At 37.5% G+C, this 16,924-nt stretch overlaps 1 protein-coding gene across 1 annotated transcript in view; it reads left to right on the forward strand.

Annotated features, from left to right (window-relative positions):
- Positions 1–394: 394 nt before the first annotated feature.
- SLIT2 (slit guidance ligand 2) overlaps positions 395–16,924 on the forward strand; it is a 282,933-nt gene continuing 266,403 nt past the window's right edge. Inside the window, exons 1-3 of the mRNA XM_009279136.1 lie at positions 395–480; positions 1,358–1,429; positions 2,887–2,958. Coding sequence (XP_009277411.1) covers positions 395–480; positions 1,358–1,429; positions 2,887–2,958 — 230 coding nt within the window. The remainder of the gene's footprint in view (positions 481–1,357; positions 1,430–2,886; positions 2,959–16,924) is intronic.

Raw genomic sequence — 16,924 nt, forward strand, 5'->3', positions numbered from 1 at the left:
GCTGCCGCGGTGGCTCGGCGCCGGGAGGCGGGCGGGGGCGCGCTGCCGCCCGCTGCCCTGGCGTGAAGCTGGAGCCCAGCGGGGTTCTGCCCCGGCGCAAGCAGGCATCTGCCTTTGGGCGAGGGCACGCTGGGGTGTTTTAGCCTCTTTCCCACTCGCACGGCACTAAGTTGTGTCTTAACTGTGATCCCTCCTCCCCCATCCGCTTTTTGAGACCATACGTGTACCCTCCGGCTAGGGTATTTTCTAAGTCTTGAGAGAGAGCAAGCATGTGGTCGGTTATTTATCATATCAGGCTGCCTTCCAGGAGGGTCTAAGGAGTGGAAGAGGTGAGCACATTATTTCTTACTCTCAAGTCATTTAAATGTTGGTATATGAACACACGTCTCGAGTGATGAATTTCACTCGGGAAGAGTATCGGGGACACATTTCTGCCGAGACTTGTGTGGTTTCTTTACAGTGGTGTTTTGGCCACATGTGGTATAAACACCAAAAAAGATTTTTTTTTTCTTTCCTAACTACCTTGAGAATGAGCTGTAATTGTTAGGGTAGTTTCCATGTAATACCACTTCCTAATGGCTTACCTCAGGAATTGCGAAGTCTGGTTTTATTTGTAGCTGTTGGAATTGAGGGAAGTTTATATCGTGACCCCAAAATGTTATGAAAAAGGGGCATATAACTCCAGAAGAGAAAGTAGTGTTGAAGTATGAACAGAAATGCTAGGGCCTAAATACAGTTTTCTGTTGCTTCTGAACGCGCTTTGCATTCTGCAGTTGGTATAGCTTCCTGTGTAGCAAGTGAAGTGTTTAGTTTTCATAAAATCATGTTTCCCATCGCATACCCTCCAACAACCTTATGCTTGTTTGAAAGCTAATGTTTGCTATAGGAAGTTAAGCCCTAGTCTGCCTTTAGCAATACTACAAAAGCTGGAAGTTGCTTAAAAATGGTGAAAATTGTCTTGATTTCAGTCACTTACTTAGTTTTTGTAACAGTCAAACAAATACTGCAGCATATATACAGTAGCTGTAGTGGTTCTCTAAATGCAGTTATAACCACGTTGAGACAGGTTTTGACTCTTCTGTATTCTTAAAGGTAAATGTGAGCTTTATAATGGCAGGCAGAACTGACTTTGTAAAGGTCTCTTATTACAAAGTTTGAAACGACTACTTTCAAGATAAACCTTCGTTCAGTCACTTGGAAATCGGGAACTCACACAGTGTTAGTTGTAGGAATGATTCGTTGGGTTCACTTACATCTCCTAATTTCTGAAAATGCTGTGCCCGTGAAAACAAACAAAACAATTTAAAAGTAACTTCTGAATGTTTTAATTTTGCTGCTTATAAATTATTTTTCTTAGGGATCTTAATGGAAATAACATCACAAGAATCACCAAGACTGACTTTGCTGGTCTAAGGCACCTTCGAGTTCTGTAAGTTTTCTCTTTCTATCACTTATACCTTTTAGGACTGATGCTACAGTTTGTTATAAAAACCATTGAACTGGTTATCTTTCAGTTTATAAGCTGGATGGGTTATCACTTTTTAACTATTGTGCTACTGCAGCTGAACTTGCAGCCCCTCCCCCATGTGTTATACACTGATATGAATAAGTTAGCAATTGCCTTAAACATCATTTGTTGAAAATTTTTTAATCTCTCCTTAAGGTTATGAGAACTTGAGGATTTAATTTGGCATGTAGCTTACAAGTAAGAGTTGCTAAAATTTGTTAAATAACTGTTGGAGTGACTTCAGTTTAAGGTTAGGAAATTTATAGTTCACACTGAAATGGGTACTCTCAACCTGAAGTATAAGGGAATTCATTAAGGAGAAAAGTTATTCCTTTACTGAATTTAAAAGCAAGTCCCAGGTGATGGTTGTTGCTTTTCTATAGTTTCTGGGCAAAAAGGAAACACTTTAACAGTGAATTTGAGGAAGGAATGATTTGGTTTGGGTTTTTTTGTAAATGCTTTTGTTTCAAGCATTAGGAAGCTTTTAAAATTCTGTGGGATTTTGTTGGTTTTTTTTTTTTTTGAAAAAATCTAAAATACCAAGTTTAAAAGGGGTTTTTTTTTTTGAAAAAATCTAACATACCAAGTTTAAAATACTACAGAATTTACTTAGCTTATTTGTTAAGACTATTTAATTTGAGCAAGTAGTCATATAAAATCCTTTTCTGTTTCTTTCTGAAACAGAGTATCATGTTGTAGTAATTTTTAATTTTTTTACAAAACTACTGTTACGATTACAGTTTCTGTACAATCTTTCACTGATGTTTTTTCCCAAAACCATACCAAGTTTAAAATACTACAGAATTTACTTAGCTTATTTGTTAAGACTATTTAATTTGAGCAAGTAGTCATATAAAATCCTTTTCTGTTTCTTTCTGAAACAGAGTATCATGTTGTAGTAATTTTTAATTTTTTTACAAAACTACTGTTACGATTACAGTTTCTGTACAATCTTTCACTGATGTTTTTTCCCAAAACAACAGTTCAGTATTTTTGTTTTGTTATTCTCATGTGAGACTAATACCACCTTCATACTGTTCAACTGTAGTCTTATAACTTGCCGAAGAGCAATGATGTATGTGCGTGTGTGCGCACAGCATGTATGCATATGTGTAACTTTTAACTTGGGACTCTTAAATAAGCAAATGTAATATCTATTTGTATTTCTTTTACTGAGGATTATTTTTCCCCTTTTGGGTGTACGAGCCCATGTAAAGTGTTGATGACAGGGGTCCAGAAGGTTGAAGTAGGTGTTACTCTAGAATAACTGTTGTACTGTTTTAATGAATATGTGGTTGCCTTTAAATGACCACCACTGTTAATGCAACAAGTTATCGCAGAGCTATTAAAACTTATGCATAAAATTTTCTATATTTCAGTCAGCTCATGGAGAACAAGATTAGTACTATCGAGAGAGGAGCATTCCAGGATTTAAAAGAACTGGAGAGGCTCTAAGTATTTTTAATTCTAAATGTATGAATTTTTTTTATCAAATCAGTTGTGTGTTAAGCTACTCAGGCCTCTGATTTTTTTTTAAAATTATTTTTTTAAACTTGGGACATTTATCGTTGTTGAGACACAAGAGAAATAAGAAATTCTCAAGCAGTATGTATGGGACTCAGGCTGGGGGAAGCTTTCATGAGCAGTCCAGATTTGAAGTGTAAACTGCAATTGTCTTGTAGGAAATAGCTTGAATACTATCAAATATTTTCCCTTGAATACACAGGGATGTTTTCAAACATGAATACACCTAAAAAAGCCTGTTCTCTGAGGTACAGTGTTAGATGTTAGTCTTGGAGATGTTGGATGTTTTATACAATGTCTTATTGGAAGTAACTGCTAGTTATAACGTGTTGTCTTGTTACATAGTAGGAAAGCAGTAAATGAATTCTCCTCCGGTTTTTGTATGATTAAAGCTTTTACAAAGGCTTAGAAAAAATATGAACTGTTAGCTTTCAAACATTAGTTGGGTTTGGACTTTAAAAAAAAAAAGATTGAGTACCGTGGGGATGAGAGGATCTTGTCTGGTGGAGTTGAAGTGCAAACACCTGCTTGGTTGCAGTAGGACATAGAAAATGAATAATTCCCAAACCAGTTTAGCTTTTTATAATAGCCGCTTAATTTTCAGTATGTGCTTTCTTATTTTGCTGCATTTCTTCAAATGCAAATGTTTTTAAAAACTTATGACATCTGACTTGTTAAAGGCAAGATGCTGATTGTTGGATATAGTTTCAGTTTGGAGCTAGGAAAGTCTATGAAAGCCACTGTATTAATGTAATGTTCATGTAGAACTTTACAGTAGTGTCTTCGTTATCAGGCATCTTAGTTGCTGCATTTTCATTATATCACCTTTTCTTTAAGCATGCTTCTGAGGTCTTGTTTAGTTTTTCATTTGCTGCTGCTTTAACTTCATAAAGGTATTTCTACTTTACTCTGTTGAAAAGCAACATTGGCCTAAGCATTCTGTTTGTCTTATTATAGTTGTGCTCTGTATCCACAGCTGCTGTGTGTTTAAAACAAAGAAACCACAAACCATTATGGTTTGGTTGGTCATATAGACAAAGCTATTCAAGAGACTTAGTAACCACCAGTGTAATTATGATATTTCTATAATAGTTGAAATATCATGTACTTGAGATCATTACGTCTCTTTTTTTCAAATAAACCAAAGTAACTTTTTTGACCTAAAAATTGAAAGTGTCATTATATAGTGCAACCTTTTTTGAATAAATTTTAATGATATTGATTGTTCTTTAAAAATGCATAGTCAGATTTTTTCAAAGTCATATTAAAAAATACTTGATGAAATGCTTTCTTACAATGTGTTTTAAACTTTGTACAAAGTATAGCAGTTTAGTACAGCTTCTCCTGCTGAGGGGTATATTGGAATAATATATACACATTCCAAATTTGGTTTATTAGGGTCTAGCTAAAAAACTAAACAGCAGTCTAGCTGATATTGCAAAAGTAAGTACACATACATGAAACATTAATAAATATTAAGATCCATGCTTTCACTGTGAATGTGGTTTGACACCGAGATACCAAATACTTCCTAAGTTTTAAAACATTATATAGTCAACTTTATTTCTTGATTATCTTGAAGCAAGATCCTGCTATGTGATTTGTTAACAATATTTCAAAAATTATTTTAACTTATGTCATAATTTTGAGGCATTTGATTGTAGGATTTCTGAAGTACAGAGTTGTAAAACTAAAAAAAAAAAAACCCACTTTACTTATTAAAACTTGTTTGTCTATAGTGTTCACATTTTGCCATTTCATTTTTTTGATTCTCTCTTGAGAAATCTGTAAAATCTTTGGAAAACAGTAGATATTTTCCAGTTATATAAGATACTAGTTCTGAAGAGAAATTCTGGTAATTGTGGCTACTTTTGTGGGTTATTTTTGTTGCCTCTTCAGGAGGCAAACTATGACATTTGAAAGTTTAGTCATTTAGATCTACAAAGTTAGATTCTGTTTTGTCTTCAGAATTATTTTGCATCTGTTCCCAGTACTTGTCAGAGTTTCTTTAATTTGCTGGAATTCAGTCAGTGTTAGGTGTGTGGGTGACTTGTAATTTGAATATATATGCAGGATGTCTTTAAACTGCCCCAGCTGTTGGCTAAGAGCAAATATTTCATATTTGTGAGGAAAAGCTGAGAAAATTCCTCTTGTTTACAACTGCCAAGTCCATCTGATGAAGGCGCATTGTTATCTGACAGCCAATTCATCTTGGGATTCTGAAATTCAAAACGATTTCTCAGGAAACTTGTGGATACTTCCTTCAAGTATTTTCTTTTATACATTAAATAGCAAGCACTTTAAAGCTTTTTAGGTTTTTTCAGCGTGTAAGTGTAGGATGTCACATTTCCACTGTAAGTGTAATGTGCCAAGCTACTGTCAAAGAATACCTGATGCAGTCGTTCTAGCATGCCAATGGAAGGTATAAGTGAACCTTACTGCAACTTAAGTGAACTCAGTTTGGTTTATAAGATTGTTTACATGTAATATTTCTTATGTTGGAAAATCTTGTGCTAGCGTATACAGGCTGAATTTTAAAATATGTTTCCTGTAGTTCAGTACTCTCTTTAATGTGAAGAACAGACTTTCACAGTAGTTTCCCTCTGGGAAAAAAATAAATCTATCCCTCTAGGTTAAGTGGTGCTTTTGTTTTTTTGTTTTTGAACTGGAATTTCAGTTACAAAATCATTTCTTTTTAGACCAGTTACCCTGATTTCCAAGGAACTGTTTAGTTGGTCAGTGATTTACTCGTGAATACTCATTTGTAGATCTGATCATGCAAAATGCTGAATATCCTCAACTCCCTCTAAGGGAAGTGGGATTTGAAGACCTGAAGCACTTTGCAAAATTAATCTCTGAGAGAAGAAACTCTCAACCTCTCTTCAGAAGAAAAGTACTTAAGATATGATTAAATCTATGTATACCTCTCTCAAGTGGATAGAAATGTTTGTCCTATAGTTTAGTTAAGCAACAACAAATCTTGAGTACACTAGATATATGTAGTAGTATTTAGACCTAGTATGCTCCATAACAGGAATTTGTGTCGCACCAGTGTAACTGTAGAAGTGCAGTGGAAACCAAAACCACAATAAATACTGCCATAACAAGTAATTGTTACTACAGCAGCCCTGCTGTAATTTTAAAGTAAAAATGTTCATTTAGGAATAAATGATCATATAGTAGTGCCTACTACATAACAACTGGGAGGGAAAACAAGATGGAAACTAGCAACTTAATCAGCTAGTTTTTAGGTTTGTGGAAACTTTAGTTGCTGGAGAGACCCTGGTGAAGCTGAAGGTGATTTTGCCTTTTAGTTGGATACTTCTCTGAGAAGTCTTTAGTCAAATAAATGGGTATACACTGCAGTGTTCACTTAGTTATAATCTCCGGCAGTCTTGTCTGAAGGCTCAGCTCTTAAGGGGGTACTAGCTCCAGACCAAACCAATTCCGTACAACGCTGCCTGAGCTAGTAAGTCTGCCCTGAATATGTCTTTCTTTACAGCCTGTATCTTGAATGGCTGAATCACATGGTCTGTTGTGTTGTGTAGATGCTCTGTCTGCTGAAACAACCCTCTTTGAACTTCAATATGTACAGCCTGTTTTTTCAATCAGTGGGACAGCTTATATCTTTGTGTACATCCTGAAGCAGTGTCAAAAACTCTTGGATTCATTACGATATTGGCTGTCCTGTATTTAACATCTGCAAGACTTTCTGTGGCAACTAGTAACATGTATTATGAGCCCATGTTCCTATGAGTAGGGCCTCTAAAGAGTACATGTCTGTTCAGTACATGGCAGGTCCCATAAGGAGAGGATTGGGATATGACCTGTTACGTTGTCTGAACCTCTTACACGACCACAGTAATGTATCAGTGGTGGGTTTCAGTATGCTTCACGGCAGGAAGGCACAAAGGGTCAAGGTGTAGAGAGTTTCCACAACATTTAAGAATTTCCAGAGACCACTGCTTATTATGGGAGACAAAACCTTTTGAAATTATTCCTTATGAGAATGTGAAATTAAATACTTGTTTCTTCTTTCTTTATAAAGCTGTCATCTTGGGTGTGATGTTTGTAATAGTTTGTAATAGTCTCTTAAGAAAAAAAGATGACGATAAACTGAAAATCTCCACTTTCTGAAAACTAACACTATTATTAGACACAGCTTTAAAAATGACTTCTAAAAAGAAAATGACTTAGTCAAGTGTTATCCACAAGGTCACCTTCTGTGGTGTTGCTGCTACTGCTCAAAGTATCCCAGTATTTTTATAAGCTATTGTCATTTGGAGGGAAGTATAAAATTTCATTGAATACAGCTGCTATAGACTGTTGAACCAGTTCTATCATAAGCTACTTAAGTCTAAAATTTCCTTACAGTTCTTTGTACTCCAGAAATACAATGTAGTCAGGTTTTGAGGGCTAAATATACTCTTCACTTGCTTATGTAGCAGAGCAGTTACCTTTTTGTTTACGAAAAATGTTTTTTGGCTAATAGGAACATTGGTTTTAATCATAATTTTTCCTAATGATTTTTCTATGTCTAGTAGTTGAGTTGCCAGCTATGATCATTCTAAGACTATGCTAAACATCCAAAATATGTCAGGATAGGAAGAGTTTACAGCAGTCGTTTGAAAACTACCCACATTTTTCTTCCTGTATTTGTGAATAATCCATTGAGGCAGCAGTATGCCCCTAAAATGCTAATTTGGAGTCTGTTTCTGCAGACACTTACCACGTGAATAACTTGGTTTGCATTAGTAGTCCCACTGATTACTCTTGTGAGAAAGGTTACTTGTGTGGCCTAAAAAGTTTTCCAGGCCAAGCCCCTCCACTTTTGATACTTGAATTAATAGAATTTATTTCTAAAATGCCCATTTATTATCTTAATACTTCTAAAGAGCTATCTGTGTAGACTTAAAAAACCAAACTAACAAAAAAACCCCCCCCAAACCCCATGAAACCTATTTCTGCTGAAGACTAGTGTGGAGGTAAAATGTTACACTCATGGGCTCTAGAACACTGCAACTTCTGAGTTAGTATCTGAGCTAAATATTTACACCACCCCCCCCATACCTCCCCCAAAACCATCTCCCCTGAGCTACATGGTGTGAGTAAGCTGAAATCCCGAGTTCAAGAAAAGAATGCTGTAAGGGTTGAACTTCAAGTTGGTACTTGAAATAGCTTTTAAACTGAAAGCTATCTGTTGTATTTTCACGCTTCTTACAATGTATTACTGAACGATGGAGAAAGAAATATTTCAAGAATTAAATGTTTTGTTACAGTTCATGCATTTTTCTAAATTTTTACAACACAATTCTAAAAAAACAGAGGAATTGTCTGTACTTGCTATTTATTGGGGCTCCATCTCCACAAGTACATTAAAACAAGTTATTAAAACTTAAGATGAAGAGAGCATTTACTTAGGAGTGTACATGAGTATTTGACTGAGTAGTACTGAAAATTATTAAAGTTTTGTTCATGTGGATGAACAATTTGAAACTTAGATGCGTCACAGCACAGAAGGAAAAGTATATTTCAACTACATAGCTTCAAGGAAAAGTTTTTTCTACTTAGTAAACAAACTGAAGTACTACTTGGATTTCTTTTCTGGATATAAATCTATATGTGAAACTGCTATGTTTGCAGCTTCTGCAGCAAGGGCTTAATTATAACCTCAATACATAGGAGTCAATCTTGTCAAAGATATTAAATGGAATTCAGTATAATAAAGTGGTTTTTAGCTGTATTTCACATATTACATGATAAGAGTTATCTGTTTGGGCTCTAACCTAGTCTGATAAATGGGGTAAACTATTAAGCTGTATTAGCAGGTTCTGAAATTATAAAACTGAAACTCACTTACGAATTACCATGATCTCTGAATGTATGGTGTTTTACAGAGCATCTCATCCTACAAAGGCATGCATAGCAGGATGGACTAAGAAATAAAGTGTTCCATCTAGGATAAAAACAAATACAGCTTGTCTTGGGCAATACTGCCTACCAGGCCTGGGCAATTATCAAGGGAATTAGCAGCTGTTGCAAAATAGACTAGCTAAACTAGTACTGCTCTTTTTGTCTAGTCTAGGAACATACACTATGTGTATGTGTACATATATGTGTATGTTCTTTCTTAGGGTGCAGACTTACTGTATCACTGATGGGATAAAACATGCTTTCCAGAGATTAAAATAAACCGATGTGCTAACTTTTTGTTATGTATTGATGTGTGGCATTAGATTGCAGTTTTATTCCAGTTATTTGACTAGCTCTATCCATGAAATGTAAATTCCAAGAGGGAAAATAATAACTTTAAAAAGAGGAATAGCAGCATTTTCTATGATTCTTTAAATGTGAGCTGCATCAATAAATTAATCCCAGAATAATCAGGTTTGGTCTGAACTTTTTCTTTCTGGGTTTTGAATCTCTGATAGAATATAGCCCTTTCAGTTGCAGGAAAGAAGTGTTAAAAACCCCAGATTTCACTTCTACAGAGCTACATGATCAAAGTTCAGGAGCAGGGACTTCTGGAAAAAAAGCCAAATGTTGTCTATTTTTATGGTGCAGTTTTGCAGTTTTAACTGAAGCAAAATCTGATTTTTTTTTTCCAATTTATAGAGGCTTAGATGTGAAGTTTAAAGGCTAATGTGCAATTTTAGGACCCCTGGTGAAAAACGCTATGTTAGCAGTGGAGTCACTGCTGCTGTTCCAGGAATCATTTGTATCACTATCATAGCTAAAAGAACAACCAATAAATGAGTGATATTTCATCTTGTAGTGCTTGACTATATGTAGTCTCAATGAAAGCAGCTTTTTTGGCGGTAAGACCTTGTATTATGTAGTGTGGAAGTTGTATTTAGCTCTTAGAATGAGTTTGTAGCTCTTTAGCTAGAAGTTAGTCTTCAATTTCTTTTCTCCCTGAATCCTAGTCTTCATTTTTGTTTGCAAGTTCATTACTGAAGCCTGAAAATTAATTTTTCAGTTGGGGTGCATTCTGAACAGTTTCTGACTATTGCAGCCAGGAAGGTCTAGGTTGGACTGCCTACAACCTGAGGTGCTAATGTATGTGCTTGTTTTTTAAGGCTGTTTGATGTTTTGATTTTCTCCCCCTTAAAGCATTGATACTTAATCACCTGTCTGGCTTTAGTTGGAATATATGAGCATTTGAAGGGTTAATACCTTCACGCATGTGTGATAGGTAGCAGGAGAATAATGAGTTCAGGTAGAGAATATGTTTTTGAACAGCCCTGAAGGAGGTGAACAGTTATTCCTTGTTAATCACAGATGTGAAAAATCCTTCTCTTAGCTAATCCTACATAGTTTAAGGGCAATGCATAGCACATTCCTCATCTTAGAACAAGAAGGAGACCACGAAGCCTGCGGTGCTAATCACTTACCAAAGGAATGTGAGACCATCTTACTTGAATTGTACTGGGGCACCTGTATTTATAGTTTAAAAAAATAATAAAAAATACTACAGTAATTATTTTGTATTAGCAGACTTTTGTCAAAGCAACTTCAAATATCTTCTCTAAAAATGTCTTTTAAATCAGAAATAGACAAAGGCTGTCTTTGAAGACAGCATTTAAAAAGATGCAGTCTTCTAATGGAATTTAAGAAATCAGATTACAGCTACATTTTGATTGCAGGATACTACAAAATGTTTGATAAAACTTAAAAGAAGAACACTGTATTAGCAGACTTTTGTCAAAGCAACTTCAAATATCTTCTCTAAAAATGTCTTTTAAATCAGAAATAGACAAAGGCTGTCTTTGAAGACAGCATTTAAAAAGATGCAGTCTTCTAATGGAATTTAAGAAATCAGATTACAGCTACATTTTGATTGCAGGATACTACAAAATGTTTGATAAAACTTAAAAGAAGAACATCGCTCTTGGACTTAAAAAGCCTTGTGAATGTTTGCTATTATTTTTAGTATATTTTATTCATCTGAGTGTGTTTTCTCATGGGACTCCTTTTATAGGCCTAGAAGTCAAATTGCAGTGAGAAGTCCTGTTTGCTCTTTGCAGACCTTTTTACAAATTCCAGGGCAGGAAGGCTGTTTATTTTTCCCACATCTGTTTTGTGCTCATCCTTTGTGACATTGTTTGCTGGATGCTCTTCTTTCTTGCTTCCTCTGAAATGGGTAATTTGCACTGTTGCAAAATGTTGAAACCAAATCTGATTCTACAGAACTGTTGTGTCAATGTTTTTGTTTCAAATGGTGTTTTGTGTTCTGAAGCTATTTTAAATTGATGCTATGGAGCACTTATACTAAACTTAAAGCTATACATTTTAGTTTTACTCTGTAAAAATCATATTTATCTGTTGCAATATTTTTTTAAAAAACAGATTTAATGTTAGATGGCCACAGGTGAAAATTGAGTTGTCATTACATTTTAATATAGCATATTTCAAAGAACATCTAAGATGCTCCTTACTTTAACTGCAGAAGCCACAGTTCTATCTGGAATTTTACAGTTAACCTCCAAAATGTATGAGGGATCTGGCTGCATGGCTGCCACTTCAGTGACTCGTACTGTTATATTACCTCATTTACTCTGAAGAGTCTGGTTGAAACTTCATCAGAAGAAATGTTTTATTTTCCTTCATAGTATGTAGTGCATTGTGCTGGCTTGTCTTTAATAATAGTCTAGACCGATAATCAAATACAATGTGGCAAAGTCTCCCTTAATTTTTTTTCAGACACACCAGCCTTTCTGACTTTAGTTTGGCAGGATGCCTGTACAGGTGCTACAGAAAAATACTTGAATGAAGACTTACTGTGGTAACGCGGTGCCAGAAAGACAGTTACAAGCCTATCTAGACTCTCTGCAGGTCCTTCTTGCTTTTCTAAACAATCTGTCCAAACTCTAGCTAAATTCCATCTAATAGATCAACTTCCCCTCCCCTCTCTTTGCCTTTTTTTTTTTTCTTGGAAGTAATCCCAGGTGTTGTCAAAGATCATCCTTGCTTCATCTGATACTTGATCCTATATTACGTTATGGAGGTTTTATAACTTCTGTTTCCTTCTTTGTGGTATACTTTACAGAATAAAATCCAATGAATTAGCCTCACAGGATTGTGGAGGTTTGAAGGAGCCTCTGTAGATTGTCTAGTCCCACGCCACTGATTAACGCAAGGTCGATCAGAGCAGGTGGCTGAGGGCTGTTTCCAGTCGGGTTTTGAATGTCTCCTATGATGGAGAATCTACAGCCTCTCTGGGCAACCTTTTCAGTGTTTGACCACCCTCACAGTCAAAGACTTTTCTTACGTTTAAATGTAATTTCCTGTATTTTGATTTGTGCCCATTGCCTCTTGTGCTTTCACTTGCACCCCTGAGAAGAGTCTGGCTCAGTCTTCCTTACCTGGGAGGGAAGTGTGTCATTTATAAATACGTCATGTGTATAAATATACATTGAGATCCTTCTGAGCCTTCTCCTCCCCATGCTAAAACAGTCCCAGCTCTCTCAACCTCTCCTGCTGTGACAGGTGCTTAAATCTGTCTGCTTAATCATCTTCACAGCCCTTCTCTGGACTTGCTCCAGTATGTTGTCACGGAGGCTCATGAAATCAAATTAGGCAGGTGATAAATTAAAAAATAAACTTTATTTTAACCAAAATTGTTTAAGAGAAAACTAACTATAAATGAGGTGTCAACACTCCGACAACATCAGTAAACCACAGGTTCAGGATGGTGTACAAGGAATTAATACTGCACAGCCAGCTTTAGAAATGAGGATCCAAAATGTGCACAATCACTCACCTATAAGATGAGGGCTCTCAACCTTGAGGAGTTTCCTTGGGCGGCATCCTGACCCAAGGGTAGAGTCCCTGACTGCAGACCCACTGCTCCGAGGAGGACCAGCTCCCCTTGCCCTCCGGTGGGGCTCCATTTGTACCCTGGTCGAATCTGACCTGTGGTCAGTTCTGATTGGCTGAGGGCCTTGACTTCCTTACTCCTCACCCGAGGTGTATACATGATGTAATCACTGCCCCAAGGTGTGTACCTGATGGTCAGCACTTTTCACCTTAAAGGCGTGAAATTAAGGGCGCAAAAAGTGAGGACTCAGCGGTCTTAATGCCCCCAGTCTTTGTCAGGGCAGGTGTACCTGCCACATATGTCCATGTCTCTCTTGTAGTGGGGAGTCCAGCACTGGGCACAGCTCTCCAGATGTCTGACCAGTGCTGAGTAGAGGGGAAGGATCACCTGCCTTGACCTGCTGGCAACACTCTTCCTAATACAGCCCAGGATGCTGTTGGCCTTTGCTGCAAGGGCACATTGCTGGCTCCAGTTTAATTTCTTGTTCACCAGGACCACAGGCCTTTCTCTGTAAAGCTGATTTCCAACTGGTGGTTCTCTACTGTGTGCTGGTGCATGCTGGTCCAGGACTTTGCATTTCCCTTTTGTTGAGCTTCATGAGGTTCCTTTTTGACCGATTCTTCAGCCTGTCCAGGTTCCTCTGACCAGCAGCACACACACCTGGTGCATCAGTCATTCCTTGCAGTTTTGTATCATCTGCAAACATGCTGAAGGTGCACTCCGTCCCATCTTCCAGGTTGTGGATGAAGATGTTGAACCATACTGGCTCCAGTACTGACTGCTGGGGTACACCACTAGTGACTGTTCTCCGGCTGGACTTTGTGCCACTGATCACAGCCCTTTGAACTTGGCACTTCAGACAATTTTCAGTCCACCTCACCATCTGGTTTTGTAGCCTGTACTTCCATCAGTTTGTCTGTGAGGGCAACTGTTATGAAAGACAGTGTCAGAAGCTTCACTGAAGTCAAGATAAGCAACATCCACTGCCTTCCCCTCATCTGCCAAGTTCCTTATTCATTATAGGAGGCTATCAGGCTGGTCAGGCATGATTTTGCCAGTCGTATATCCATGCTGACTACTCCCAGTCATCATCTTGTCCTTACTGTGTCTAGAAATAGCTTCTGTTTTGCTCTATCATCTTCCCTGGCATCGAGGTGAAGCTGCCCAGCCTGTAGTTTCCTGGCTTTTGCTTTGTTTTTCACACTTTTTTTTTAATGCCATAGGCAGAATTAATAAAAGTAGTGACCAGTTATTTATAAAAATATCCTTTTTGTTGAAATAGTAAGGAATACAGAAGCTTCCAGAAAACTGCCTTAGTTTCTCTCTTCTCTTCTTAGCAAAAAAAAAAAAAACCAAACACAAAAAATGCCAAAACCCAACTAAACAAAGAGCTTGTCCTAGCTCTGTTTATATTGGAAAACCTCTTAAAAGAAGCAAATTGAGTATAGGCTCCTGATTCTCTGTGCAAAATAGTGTTTCTTAGCAAAAAAAAAAACCAAACACAAAAAAATGCCAAAACCCAACTAAACAAAGAGCTTGTCCTAGCTCTGTTTATATTGGAAAACCTCTTAAAAGAAGCAAATTGAGTATAGGCTCCTGATTCTCTGTGCAAAATAGTGTTCTGCATAATGTATGGAGAATTGATTGGGGTAGGGGAGGAATGTGGTAATTTTGGACTTGACATCAACCCTGTCTGAGAAGAAAATGAAGGACAGAATATACGTTAGGGTTCAAGTAGCGTACACTAGTACAATGTAGTACTATAGTTTGCAAAGTAACTTTCACCACTTCCTACACAAGTAAGAAACTGAGTTTGCACTAGTGTCTATGTGTTGCTTCCTTTCAGAAATTTTTTTTACTAAAACAAATATCTAATTGGTATTTGATATTAAATTGAAACTAACTTAGATGTCTATCTTAGGTAATCACTATTTAGCCTGGAAAATGGAGTCTGATTAAGTGTTTCTTGACCTGGGGAAAATTTTGAGTTAGGCATCCAAATACTGTAAGATCAGCCCCTGAACATCTCAGATTCCAATTTTTATTCATGTGGTCAGTAAACTTGATATTGCTAGGTTTAATGAGATTATGAGTAGTTTGACTAAAGACGAGAAGATCTTTGCAGAGAATTCTTAATGGAAAAACTGGCACAATCTTTTGCTTAGCTCTTAGTTCTTGGGCCTTCTTCTCACTTGATGACATGTTCATGCAAGTCACATTCACAGACAGCAGTTGCCAGATGTGTTGAAGTTCGGTAGATTGTGGCTTTGGACACGGATGCATAGATGTTCTCTGCCTCTGGCAGATATAGCAACACATTTTTTGTAGAAAAGTAATAAGGCGTGCCTTCCTTGCAGACATAAGCCTAAGTCAAGCTCTATATAAAATTCTCTGGTGAGGAAATAGGCGTCACTTATTCTGATGTCTATTATTCTGACCCTATATATCTAGGGTCAGGTTTTTAGGACCTAATGGTTAAACCAGTCCATGGAGATGATTTGGGTGCTGTACCACTAGCTTTCTGTTTTAAGATGCTTGGGTAATTTTGTGGGTTGGTTCTGTATTTCCTGAGCTCATAAAGCCTGAACTGATATTAGACCTTCCCAGCAGATGCATATGCCTGTAACCTGTTGGAACTACTTGAAGAGCCTGGTGGGCTCAGTCATTGTGAGTAGAACGTGCTGTTGCATGAACACTTGGCGGTTTGTTTACTGACATGTCCTTTAATTTAAAATTGAAATTTAATGAAAAAATGTTGTGTTTTTAAAGTTTATGCATATTTTGCAAATGAGCTTCAGTGAAAAGATGTTACATGGTATTTTTAAATGGGTGTGATAGTAATGGCTTCTGCTGACAAACAGTAGGGGTGGATGTGCTCCTTTGACGAGTACAGTTTCGAAGCTATACAGTACTGTGTGTTACTATGCACAGATAGTGCATTTCTCTCAGCTAACTTCGAAGGAGGAATGAAAAATAATGACTTCTGCTGTCACTAACTTTGTGTGAGTTGGAAGTCTTCTATCCTTCTTCCTGAAGCAATGGTGGTAGAATAAAATGCATCTGTGCCTTGTATTTAGAGTTTCAGAAGGCTCTCAGTCTCTATGCACCCAATGGGATAGGCTGTTTCTAATTAAAGAGTACAGCTGATTTATAATTTACTTGGAACAGCTTTTAACTTCAATCAGTTCTCAAGTTATCTTTGAGGGCTTCTGTTATTTTAGGGGGCCTATGACTAGAATTGCATCTACTTGAACTAAAACCCACTGGAAGACGACTCGTGAGGGACAAAATAGCAGCCTTCCGGTACCTGTGAGGTGGTTATCAAAAAGCTCAAGCCAGGCTCATCGCTGTGGTGAGACAACAAGCATAAACTGAAATGAGAGGTTATGACTGGATATAAGGGCAGAACTTCTTCACCATGAGGACAGTCAAGCACTGGAACAACTCAGATTTTGTTCCTCAGAGAGACTGTGCAGTCTCATACAGCTTCTTTGGCTGTATGTAGTTGATTACAATGGAATCGGAAGCAAGTTACAGTGAAGGTTGTAACAAGTCTGGGAAACAAATACAGACCTGCTTGTGAATTATAGCAATTGCAGATGATTACATTGCAGACAGTGTAATTAAGATTTTTTTTTTTTCCCTCCCTTCCTCCCCCATGCATGATTGATATTGGATCACAGTTATTGTGGCATGAAAACTTGAGAAGAGACATCAGAATGGATTGGTGGCATGACCAGACTTCAGTGGGTTAGGATGTGTCACTGGGAACGTAATGTGCTCTCCCCGCAGTTTACTCTAACTCTGTCATCCTCTACATATCTTCTGGCTGCATGCAGAAGACAAGCCTTCTGTGATGGAGTGACTACATCAGTGGACATGGGAAGAGCTACAGATGTCGTCTATCTGGACTTCTGTAAGGCCTTTGACACGGTCCCCCACAACATCCTTCTCTCTAAACTGGAGAGGTATGGATTTGATGGGTGGACTGTACGGTGGGTGAGGAATTGGTTGGATGGTCGCATCCAGAGGGTAGTGGTCAACGGCTCAATGTCCAGATGGAGACTGGTGAC

Source organism: Aptenodytes forsteri, unplaced genomic scaffold (genome assembly GCF_000699145.1).
Source record: "Aptenodytes forsteri isolate BGI_AS27 unplaced genomic scaffold, ASM69914v1 Scaffold242, whole genome shotgun sequence".
NCBI lineage: Eukaryota > Metazoa > Chordata > Aves > Sphenisciformes > Spheniscidae > Aptenodytes > Aptenodytes forsteri.